The sequence below is a fragment of the Lucilia cuprina genome, chromosome 6 (assembly GCF_022045245.1).
Source record: "Lucilia cuprina isolate Lc7/37 chromosome 6, ASM2204524v1, whole genome shotgun sequence".
Classification (NCBI taxonomy): domain Eukaryota; kingdom Metazoa; phylum Arthropoda; class Insecta; order Diptera; family Calliphoridae; genus Lucilia; species Lucilia cuprina.
In genome coordinates this window covers 5,752,325-5,765,414 of record NC_060954.1, presented here as the reverse complement: position 1 = coordinate 5,765,414, position 13,090 = coordinate 5,752,325, and the positions used below count along the sequence as shown (strand labels likewise).

Genomic DNA, 13,090 nt, shown 5'->3' with positions numbered 1-13,090 from the left:
ATCATAAAGAAATCAAAGCATTTCATTCATTTAATTTCTTTTTTTCCAAAAATGATATGTGCTGTGTGCTATTTTTGTAAAAAAACTCACAATGGTCCAGCTGTTACAAAATAGGAAAAACAAGTGGATTTTACGTGTTTTTAAACAATTACCAAAAAAAAATAAAACATTGGCACCACATAAAATTCCCACACACTTAGCTTATTTAAAACTACTCACCTACTAACTTTAAAACACTAATTGTTAACAAAAATTCTTATGAAATTTTATAGCCAAACATTTTAAATATGTTAAAAATTTTCAACAAACAGCAGCCCTGAAAATGTCACGTATTTAAATTAGTTACTAATTTTTTCTAACATATTTCCAATGCTTTAATGTTTTTCCACTATCATTAAGAAACGAGTGTTTAAGAAAAAAACGTAAATTTTCCCGCACGTGATTTTCCTACTATTTTTCATTGTGTTTTTCACATTTAGTCATATTTTCTTTCTTTTTATTTGTTTTTTTCCCAACTACTTTTACATGAGTATCATCAGCATACACCTACTACTCTCTCTCTCACTCACCTATACTTAGGTAAACTTTATGAATAACACAATAGTGACAGCTCTTTGTGAAAAACATGTGTGACAGTTTGTTTTTCTATTTAGTTTGTGCTTCTTCTAGTTTATTTCACTTTTAATCTCATTCACCTTTGAAGAAAAGTGTACATGTGAAAAAAAAAATACATTTACATATTACATATACACATACTTAATGGTAAATAGATGGAGAGTGGGAGACTGGTCTTTTTCTTATTTGCTCTTTTTATAAATGAACTCAATGATTTAGATCACTTACTCTGTAATACTTTTCAATGAAAAGATCAGCATTAAACGTAGACTGTAGACTAGATTATAAAATAGATTTGACTCTAGACTAGACTATATACTAGGCTATGGTTTAGATCATAGTCCAGACTAATTACTAGACTAGTGGATGTTGATAGAAGGATCAATAAGCCAAGAGCATCCTTTTGTATATTGTCCCCAATATGGCAAAGTAACAAGATCAGCCTTCGCACTAAAATACCGATTTTTAAAGCAAACATCAACTTCTCTATGGATGTACAACCTGGAAAGTAGGTCGTAGCATTACCCACCGACTACAAACTTTGTGAACCGTTGCGTCAGAAGAATACTCCGCATATTCTGGCCTAGAATCATCTCAAACTCGGAGCTATTATCACAAACTGCCCAAAAGCCTATAGCTACAGTCATACGTGAACGCAAGTGGCATTGGATTGGACATACTATGCTTAGGCATGATGACAATGTGGCCAAGCATGTATTAAGATGGAACCTATTTCACCAGTCAGGTCGACAAGACGGCAGACCACGTAACACATGGCGACGATACACGGAATCCGAAATGAAAAACATATGTATAACCTGAAATCAATTAAGAGCTATTCCAAATAACCGGATCCGTTGGCGGTCGGTTGTTATTGGCGCCCTATGCTCCATAGACTAGTCAAGACTGTAGACTATAACCTATACTATAGACTAGACTATAATTAATATTATAGACCGTAGTTCTATAATATGAATTACAATTCAGAATATGGATTAGATTATTGATAGGACTTTATACTATAAACTAGATTATAGACCTTACTAAAGACCATGTTATATCTCTGATTATAGACATGATTATAGTACAGACTATAGACTGTAGTATAGTCCAGACTAAAGTATAGTCAAGACTATAGACAAAAGCATGATCCAGACTATAGACCAAGTATAGTCCAAACTATAGACTATAGGCCAGACTTAAGTCTAGTCCAGACTAATGTATATTCCAGACTATAGAATAGATTTGATTCTGGTCATGTTTCTGTTGAAAAAATATCATATCTCTTTTCAAAATAAGATAAACATGTTATTTTTCTCAACATTAAAATACTTATCAATTCAAAATTATTTATAATTTCTGCGAATTTCATATTTAAGATAAACATTTCAACAAAATTACCCACTTTTATTTGGGAAATTTTAGTGATATTTCATTAAACTAATAGGGGCATAATAACCTTTATTTGTTGTTATAATTGCTATTACTAACATTACACTTACATTTTTAACATTAACTCCCTCATTTGAGTTTTCATTGCTACCTCTCTCTCTCACCATTTTCTCTCTTGTGTGACTTGCCACCAACACCCTACAAACTTTCTCTATTGTGGGTAATTTTTATGAATGACAATAATTGTTAGTGTAATTGTTAACATATGAAAATGTTACCTGTATAGTGAACAACAACAACATCAACAAAAACTCTACTTGATGCTTTGCTTTTTCATGGGTAATTTCTTTTAAACAAAATAACAAATATTAAACTCTCGCTCATTCGCTTGCTTGCTCTCCCCTAAGTATTGTAACTGTTGGTTTTGTTTTTGTAAACTAACCACCAAAAAGGTAAAAAACAACTACAACAACACTACAAAACTAAATGGCAAAGTAATAACCAACCATACTATTATTATTGTTATTTAGTGTGTGAGAATTGTTTTTTTGTTTATTTTTTTTTAAGAAATTCGTGTAGAAGAAAACTATGATGAGTTGACAAAATGTAAACAACCTTAAAATAGTTGTAAAAAGACATTGGTGCTATAAGGAAGTTAAATAAAAATACTAGAAGAAAACGTAAAAAAAAAACAAGAAAAATAATAAAAAAAAGTTAACATTTACCTTTTGGGTTTAAAAAATAGAGTTTTAAAAGTGTTTTAAATAGCAAGTGCCGCAGGCTTAAAGTTTGACAAGATCTTGTTAAGAAGTTTTCTTGGTTCTTATATTGAAAGTAGAAAAGTGGAATACTACAAACAACAACAACAAAAGTATGTTTAAAGTTAAGATTTATGGTTTTAATTTGCAAAATGTTTAAAAACAGAAATTAAATAATAATCATCATTATCATTGCCTGTTTGAAAAACATCAATTTACACTTTGAGAAAAAAAATCTCAAATTACTCCACATATATAATTATTAACAAATATTGAAAACCTTTTAAAACAAAAACAAGTTTTTTTTGTGTAAAAACTCCTAATAGTTTAAAGAAAACTTGTAAAAGCTTTAAACAAATTTCATTTATAATGTTTTATAATTGTTATAAATCTAAAATTCCAAAAGTGTTTTTAAAAAAACAAGTGTTTGGTGTCAGTGTTGTTGTCAAACTTAACAACCAAATAAACTGTCAGATTGACAAAAAATATTATATTATAAATAAAGAGAACCGCCATCACTCTTTAATAGCAATGGATAAGAAATAAACAAACATTGAAATAAAAAAACATAAATCTTGATTTATAAATTGCGTTGTAAAAATTTTAATTTATAAATAAAAAAATAACAAAATTCTTTAATTTACATAAAAGTGTTTTTAATAATGTATGAAAAATCACCGGCTGTCAAATAGTGAAATAATTATTAAACACTTAAAAGTGATTAACTGTCAATAGTTTCACATCGATTTCATTATTATTGAAACAAGTGTCAAATTGTTCTAACTTTAATAAAGTGTTAAAATATTGAAATAATTTTAATTTATTGAAACTTAAATTGATTTCTTAAACGATTTATAAATTTCTTAAACGACATTTGTGCACAACCCTTATTAAATTTTGAACCCCCCCTATAAGTGACATTGATTTAATAACAATTAATATATGTCGTCTTTAGGTGCAGCAGACACGCTATCTATTTTTTCTATAAATTTTCAAAAAAAAATTAATTGTCACTTAATCACGAATATTTTTTTTTTTTTTTGTGAATTTTAGTCTATCTAAAAAAAAGTAATTTTAGTGAATAACTTATTAAAGGTATTTATTATTATTATTGTTTTTATGAGGGCGTTGCTTTATTAAACAATTGTCTAAAGAATTACATATTACACATCACCATGAACTTGGTAAAGAAATGTTAAATATGTGATTAGGAAAATGTTATTGAACTTAAGAACAATGGTGGAGGTTTCTTTATAACCATTTGTTGACATAGAGGATTTTGAAAATTAAGTCATTTAGAACATAACTAGAACATAACTGGAACAGAACTAGAACAGAACTAGAACAGAACTAGTACAGAACTAGAACAGAACTAGAACAGAACAGAACAGAACTAGAACAGAACTAGAACAGAACTAGAACAGAACTAGAACAGAACTAGAACAGAACTAGAACAGAACTAGAACAGAACTAGAACAGAACTAGAACAGAACTAGAACAGAACTAGAACAGAACTAGAACAGAACAGAACTAGAACAGAACTAGAACAGAACTAGAATAGAACTAGAATAGAACTAGAACAGAACTAGAACAGAACTAGAACAGAACTAGAACAGAACTAGAACAGAACTAGAACTTAACTGGAACAGAACTAGAACAGAAATAGAACAGAACTAGAACAGAACTAGAATAGAACTAGAATAGAATTAGAATAGAACTAGAACAGAACTAGAACAGAACTAGAACAGAACTAGAACAGAACTAGAACAGAACTAGAACTAGAACAGAACTAGAACAGAACTAGAACAGATCTAGAACAGAACTAGAACTGAACTATAACTGAACTATAACTGAACTATAACTGAACTATAACTGAACTATAACTGAACTATAACTGAACTAGAACTGAACTAGAACTGAACTAGAACTGAACTAGAACTGAACTAGAACTGAACTAGAACTGAACTAGAACTGAACTAGAACTGAACTAGAACTGAACTAAAACGAACTAGAACTGAACTAGAACTGAACTAGAATTGAACTAGAACTGAACTAAAACGAACTAGAACTGAACCAAAACTGAACAATAACTGAAATAGAACTGAACTACACTAAACTAAAACTGAACTACATGTGAATTGTAATTTTTTTTTAATTAAATTTTATTTTTTTACATTATTTTCGAAGAAATGGACTTTAACATCTTTTAACCCTTATCCTTTGTTTAAAAGTTTCCTGTGCCTGGCACACGTTATAATTAATTTTCTGTTTCAAGTATTTTATTTTCTCTTTATTTCCTTTGTAAATTTTTATGCAAATTGAAAAAATAATGACTCAATTTCTTTTTCATACCATATGCCAGTTTATTGCAATTTCGAAATTTTACACTATAATTAAAAAAAAAACGAAAAACAATTACAAACATATTGTAAAAATTGTAATTGATATTATAAAACCTCTATAAAGGTTTTATTTAAAAAAATTAAAAAACAAACTACATACATTAGTATGTCAATGTAAAGTTTAAAACAAAAAAAATTAAATTTTTATTACAATTTTTTTTCTCTCTCATTACAGACCAAACAACGCGCAGATATTTGCCAACATTTGAACAGCTATAATTTTTGAGTTGAAAACCTAATTGTGGTTGTGTTTTGAAATCCATTTAAAGTATTATGATAAATGTTTGGTTTTCAAAGTAATTGAAACCCCCATTTTACACGACATTGACTTCAATTTGTTTAACAAAGTAAAGGAAAATTAAAAAAACAACAATATTGAGCAAATTAGTAAGCATCCATAAGGAATATTAAATAAATAAACCAGCAGCTTAAGAAAGTTGGCTGAAAACCGAAAACAAATGTTTTGCTTAAGAATGGAGTTAATAAACTAAAAAAACACCCCTTTGCTTTACAAAAACAAAGGGGGGTTTGTTTCTACAACCCACAACAACAACAAATAAAAGTGAATCATCCTCATCAACACCCCAATTAAACAAAAATTTGAAATTCCAAGCAGAAAAAAACCAAAACCACCACCAGTTAACCCATACTTTTTCACCTTCAGGGTTTTATGGTTTATTAACATCAAAACAAATTACAACAGCAATAGTACGAAAAAAACTGTTGTTAATTTTTAAAATTAAAATAATTACGGGAAATTTTTGTGAAACACTTTTAATAATAACAACACCCAACAACAATAAAAAATGTTTAAATTACAAGCTCTATTTAGTTTAAATAAAATCACAAGCAAACGTGGTAAACAACATAGAAGCAGCAACATCATGCCAACCACAAAAACAACAACAACATCACCATCACCAACCACAGTAGCAACATCAGCAGCAGCAGCCAACAAAGTCTGCAATGTATCATTATTATTGCTAATTTCTATGGCTTATTTAATATGCCCCATCATAGCATGGATGCCTGATGTTAGACCAGATTTACAATCTAGTAAGTATATGGTTATGTTACGTTTGCTAGTAGGCTACTGATTTTACATCTGTTTGAAATCTTTATTTTCTAATTTCTATCACTTTTTTTCTAGTATTTTTTTTTTGTATATATTTCTAATTTAATTATAACTTGCTAAAAAAAAACATAACGTGACCAATTAAATTGTTTTTTGTTTCGCTAAGTTTATCAGCACGAGTATTTGTCAAAAAGTGCTTGTTCGCCAAATAGCAAAAAAGTTTATTGTAATTTTATGAATTTCACATAAACTAAATTTACAAAAAAAAAAAAAAAAAAACAAAAAAGAAAGCTGGGAAGAAAAAAGGAGCAAATTAGAGCAATGATCTATTTTAATTAAATTTTCAAAAATAATTTATAGTTTATAAGATTTTTTGTAAGTAACTGTTATTTAATATAAACATTAGAGACGAGCTTTTGTAGATTAGAGTCTATTCTAGAATATAGACTTTACTATAGACAAGACTATTAGCAAGACTACAGTCAAGTTCAGTTCTAGTTCAGTTCTATTTCTGTTCTAGTTCTGTTCTATTTCAATTCTATTCTAGCTCTATTCTAGTTCTATTCTAGCTGTGGTGCAGTTCTAGTTCAGTTCTAGTTCTGTTCTAGTTCTGTTCTACTTTTGTTCTAGTTCTGTTCTAGTTCTGTTCTAGTTCTGTTCTAGTTCTGTTCTAGTTCTGTTCTAGTTCTGTTCTAGATCTATTCTAGTTCTGTTCTAGTTCTGTTGTAGTTCTGTTGTAGTTCTTTTCTAGTTCTTCTTTAGTTCTGTTCTAGTTCTGTTCTAGTTCTGTTCTAGTTCTGTTCTAGTTCTGTTCTAGTTCTGTTCTAGTTCTGTTCTAGTTCTGTTCCAGTTCTGTTCCAGTTCTGTTCTAGTTCTGTTCTAGTTCTGTTCTAGTTCTGTTCTAGTTCTGTTCTAGTTCTGTTCTAGTACTGTTCTAGTTCTGTTCTAGTTCTGTTCTAGTTCTGTTCTAGTTCTGTTCTAGTTCTGTTCAAGTTCTGTTCTAGTTCTGTTCTAGTTCTGTTTTAGTTCTATTCTAGTTCTGTTCTAGTTCTGTTCTAGTTCTGTTCTAGTTCTGTTCTAGTTCTGTTCTAGTTCTGTTTTAGTTCTGTTCTAGTTCTGTTCCAGTTCTATTCTAGTTCTGTTCTAGTTCGGTTCTAGTTCTGTTCTAGTTCTGTTCTAGTTCTGTTCTAGTTCTGTTCTAGTTCTGTTCTAGTTCTGTTCTAGTTCTGTTCTAGTTCTGTTCTAGTTCTGTTCTAGTTCTGTTCTAGTTCTGTTCTAGTTCTGTTCTAGTTCTGTTCTAGTTCTGTTCTAGTTCTGTTCTAGTTCTGTTCTAGTTCTGTTCTAGTTCTGTTCTAGTTCTGTTCTAGTTCTGTTCTAGTTCTGTTCTAGTTCTGTTCTAGTTCTGTTCTAGTTCTTTTCTAGTTCTGTTCTAGTTCTGTTCTAGTTCTGTTCTAGTTCTGTTCTAATTCTGTTCTAGTTCTGTTTTAGTTCTATTCCAGTTCTGTTCTAGTTCTGTTCTAGTTCTGTTTTAGTTCTGTTCTAGTTCTGTTTTAGTTCTGTTTTAGTTCTGTTCTAGTTCTGTTCTAGTTCTTTTCTAGTTCTTTTCTATTTTGTTCTAGTTCAGTTCTAGTTCAGTTCTAGTTCAGTTCTAGTTCAGTTCTAGTTCAGTTCTAGTTCAGTTCTAGTTCAGTTCTAGTTCAGTGCTAGTTCAGTTCTAGTTCAGTTCTAGTTCAGTTCTAGTTCAGTTCTAGTTCAGTTCTAGTTCAGTTCTAGTTCAGTTCTAGTTCAGTTCTAGTTCAGTTCTAGTTCAGTTCTAGTTCAATTCTAGTTCAGTTTTAGTTCAGTTGTATTTCAGTTCTAATTCCGTTCTCGTTTAGATCTAGTTCACTTCTAGTTCTGTTCTAGTTTTGTTCTGGTTTTACTCTAGTTTTGTCCTAGTTCTGTTCTAGTTCCCTTCTAGTTCTGCTTCTGTTCAAGTTCATTTCTAGACAGATTGTTTCTCTTAAGAAAAAAACAGTTGCCTTGAAAAAAAGTTTAATTCCTAAAAATTTATTTCGCTGGGATTGTCAGGTCCTCTATTTTTGTCTTATCGGTCACATTATGTTAACTTAGCAAAATTTACTATAGACAATAAAACAAACCACTTCCTAGTTTTTTTTTATTTTACTATATATTGTTAATATATTTGTTTAAATAGTTTATTTATTTTATTTTCTTTTAATTTCATTTACAGAACAAGATAAAATTTTAGCCAAATTCTTTGGCAATACTACAGACTATTTCAAAGTATTGGATCATGATGATACAACGATTTTAGTTGGCGCTAGGTAAGTGTATTTTATATATTTTTTTCTCTTAAACATACATATTGCTTTTACAAACAAAATATTATTTTAAAATATTTTATTGCTTTTATAAGAAATTTAAGTAATTTTGTATTAAATAACATAATATTTGATTATTTTTTTTTTTTTTTTGTTTACTATAAATGACATTTAAGATCGAATATTTTTTTGGTTTCAATAATTCTTAGAAGCTCAAGTTTCGTGAAGTTAGACTGTATTAAATTTTATTAAGAAATTTGTCTATAGTTTTGCTGGCAAAAGCATATTGCTTTAGTTTATTATATAAAACTTATGCAGGCAGTTTTTTTGTTGTATTAAATATAAGAAATTGTAGAAAAGTTGAATTTAAAAAGATTAACATTTTTTGAAATATTAACTGTTTTGACCTTTAAATTTGATGAAACAGTATTAAAAGTTGTATAAAATATTAACTTTTTCTTTAAATTAATATCTTTGTTGTATAACTTTTAAGTTTTTTAAACTAAAGTCTTAATCAAAAACTAAATTAAGAACAGCACATAATTTCTGGGTTTACATAAGAAATTTTGTCATTGTATTATTTATCTTGAAAGTATTTAACTTAATGCTACCATAAAAGATCTTTATAAATTTATCTTCAACTTAAATTACAACATATTTACATTTGCCCAAATCTTTAAAATCTTATCTTTCATATTTATTTAATCTTACTCATTTCCTCTTTTTTGTCCATTATCATTATAATCTCTTACAGAAATGTTATCTATAATATAAGTTTAAATGGTTTACGTGAAAATAGTCGCATCGAATGGTACTCATCAGATGCTGATCGTGAATTGTGTGCCCTAAAGGGTAAACGTGAATCAGATTGTCATAATTATATCAGAGTATTTGCACGTCTTAAAGAGGGACAAATACTATTGTGTGGCACTAATTCATATAAACCTCGTTGTCGTCATTATGCTCCCATTTTTGATGAAAATCAAACTACTACCTCCCAACCCACATATGAAATTGTACGTGATGTTGAGGCCCAGGGTCTGTGCCCCTATAGTCCTATGCATAATAGTACCTATGCTTATGCTGATGATCAATTATATAGTGCTACTGTGGCGGATTTTTCCGGTGGTGATCCTTTGATTTATAGAGAAAATCTACGTACCGAACAATATGATTTGAAACAATTGAATCAGCCTGACTTTGTGGGTGCTATAGAACGTAATGGTTTTATAATGTTCTTTTTCCGTGAAATAGCTATGGAATTTATGAATTTGGGAAAGGTTTGTAATCAGAATACCTTGTGGTAAATATTTTATTTATAATTAACTTTTTCTTTTCGAATTTCAATTATAGACTGTTTACTCGCGTGTGGGCAGAGTTTGCAAAAATGATAGAGGTGGTCCTTATACCTTAAGCAAAAGTTGGACTTCATTTTTAAAGGCCAGATTAAATTGTTCGGTGCCCGGAGAATATCCATTTTATTTTAATGAAATACGTAAGTTGCACTCTAACAGAACTAGATCAAAACTAGAATAGAACTGGAACATAACTAGAACAGAACTTGAACAGAACTTGAACAGAACTAGAACAGAACTAGAACAGAACTAGAACAGAACTAGAACAGAACTAGAACAGAACTAGAACAGAACTAGAACAGAACTAGAACAGAACTAGAACAGAACTAGAACAGAACTAGAACAGAACTAGAGCAGAACTAGAACAGAACTAGAACAAGAACAGAAGTAGAACTAAGACAGGACTGGGACTGATTTTGCAAATGAATCATTCTTATAGACTTATCTATAAAAATCAAATTCCCTTTTTCTTATCTCCTTAACACAGAGGCCATTTCGCCCGTTATTGAAAGTGGATCGAATCCTTTAGTTTATGCCGTCTTTACCACTTCCGTCAATGCCATACCTGGATCAGCAGTCTGTGCTTTTAACATTGACGATATAATGGAAGCTTTCCAAGGACGTTTTAAATCCCAGAAAGACAGTCAATCCCAGTGGTTACCCATACAAGAAGAACAAATTCCCGAACCCAGACCAGGACAATGTGTTGAAGATTCTCGTACGCTCTCCTCGATAGCAGTAAATTTTGTTAAAAATCATCCACTTATGGAAATGGCAGTGCCAGCTGTGTACTCACGACCCCTCTTAACTAAAGTCAATTTACATCATCGTCTCACCACCATAGCCATAGATCCTCAGGTGCATGCTTTAAATGGTGATTATCACGATGTCATTTATACCGGTACAGATGATGGCAAAGTTACTAAATTCATTAATATACCCACCGCCTCGAATGGCGGCACTTCAGCCAGTATTGATAATTTAAAAACTGTATTAATCTCAGAACTACAAGTATTACCTGTGGGTACACCAGTACGTGAATTAGTAGTATCCTCTAGCACGAACACTTTATTGGTGGTAAGTGATGGCAGTTTGGTCACAGTACCGCTACATCATTGTGCTCACGTTGTTGATTGCGCCAGTTGTTTGGGTCTACAAGATCCTAACTGTGCTTGGGATCAACAGACACATGAATGTAAAAGTCTTTCCACATCGAATCATAAATTTGGTACAAAAACATTCCTACAATCCCTGAATACCACCAAAAAAGTAGCCAAGAATTTATGTCCTAAATCCTCTACACGTGGTACTGTCGTAGCCGAGGGTCCCGTCATTAATTTAGGTGCTGTTACTGATAACAATTTGGACTCACAAGTCAATACTCAAATTCATATTGAAGAAGATTTAACGAAAAAACATGTGTACAACAATATGGGTTCTATTGGTGGCATTTCAAATCCTATTGTTCCCGATATTAGCGCTCCCGAATTGGATATGCCCACCGCAATGGGTGGAGATTTCCTTTCGAATTCATTTAATGATGACAATAAGATTACTTTACATTCTGTAGATCCTTATGATTTAATGAATTCTGTTAATGGTGAGTGTTTTTGTTTTTGTAAAGTGACTATGGTATTGATATTAATTTTTCTATATTTTTTATTTCATTTTTTAGGTCCTTTACAGGCCACCGCTGCTGGGGATGAACAAAAGTTACAATTGGCTGGTAAAAGTTTTTATTGGGGTTTTGGTGTTTTAGCTTTGGCCTTAGTATTCATTATAGGCGTTGGAGTGGGTCATCATTATTCGAAACGTAATTGCAAGACTCCATCCATACATAGTCCACATCGTAATCAATTTAATCAAAATCCGTAAGTATTTGAACTTGCTATTTGCTTAAAATCGTCTAAACTAGGACAGAACTAAAGCAGAACTAGAACAGAACTAGAACAGAACTAGAACAAAACTAGAACAGAACTAAAAAGAACTAGAAAAGAACTATAACAGAACTAGAACAGAACTAGAACAGAACTAGAACAGAACTAGAACAGAACTAGAACAGAACTAGAACAGAACTAGAACAGAACTAGAACAGAACTAAAACAGAACTAAAACAGAACTAAAACAGAACTAAAACAGAACTAGAACTAGAACAGAACTAGAACAGAACTAGAACAGAACCAGAATAGAACCAGAATAGAATAGAACTGAACTAGAACAGAAATAGAACAGAACTAGAACTGAACTAGAACTGAACTAGAACTGAACTAGAACTGAACTAGAACTGAACTAGAACTGAACTAGAACTGAACTAGAACTGAACTAGAACTGAACTAGAACTGAACTAGAACTGAACTAGAACTGAACTAGAACTGAACTAGAACTGAACTAGAACTGAACTAGAACTGAACTAGAACTGAACTAGAACTGAACTAGAACTGAACTAGAACTGAACTAGAACAGAACTAGAACTGAACTAGAACTGAACTAGAACTGAACTAGAACTGAACTAGAACTGAACTAGAACTGAACTAGAACTGAACTAAAACTGAACTAGAACTAAACTAGAACAGAACTAGATGAGAACTTGAACTGAATTATTGAATTATTTATGTTATTTATCTTCCTTCAGCACCTTTGGCCTTAAACATGGTAAAGATATTAATCTTCTAATGAACACCAATCACTATTGTCATCCGGGCAAGCCCAGCTTAGACTTAGAAAAGGATCGCAGTCATGAATGTAAAAACTCCACAGAGAATCTAGAAAAAGAATTACCCTGCAAAACATCAACATTAACAAAAGTTAAACGCACATATATATGATTAAACTCATGCATGCTGGCATCTACGTTAAAATACTCTGGATTTTAAACTCGAACAAGAAAATCACAAAGGGTAACAGATAAAAACAGAAATCATATACAACACACATTTTCTTTAGTAAAATTTTTTATACAAACAAAGTTTTTTTTTTGTTTTGTTTAGTTTAAACATATTTTTTTATAATTTTTAATATGAAAACGTTGAGATAATTTAACGTAAACAGAATAGGAAGAAAAAAGGATATATATTCGAATAGAGTTTTTGTTTTTCGTATAAGCTAAATTAAAACGTGAACTATTGTATAGTTTTAGAAGAGAACAAAAAAGCTTTTATTAAAATTTAAA

General features: G+C 30.6%; 1 protein-coding gene across 1 annotated transcript; it reads left to right on the top strand.

Moving 5' to 3' along the window:
- Nucleotides 1-2,719: 2,719 nt before the first annotated feature.
- Nucleotides 2,720-12,832, top strand: LOC111686780 (semaphorin-1A). Its single transcript, XM_046954710.1, has 8 exons — nucleotides 2,720-2,878; nucleotides 5,343-6,223; nucleotides 8,476-8,569; nucleotides 9,321-9,846; nucleotides 9,920-10,061; nucleotides 10,409-11,521; nucleotides 11,597-11,792; nucleotides 12,554-12,832. Exons 2-8 carry the CDS (start codon nucleotides 5,974-5,976, stop codon nucleotides 12,744-12,746), a joined length of 2,514 nt encoding a protein of 837 aa, XP_046810666.1. The 5' UTR covers nucleotides 2,720-2,878; nucleotides 5,343-5,973; the 3' UTR covers nucleotides 12,747-12,832.
- Nucleotides 12,833-13,090: the final 258 nt, after the last annotated feature.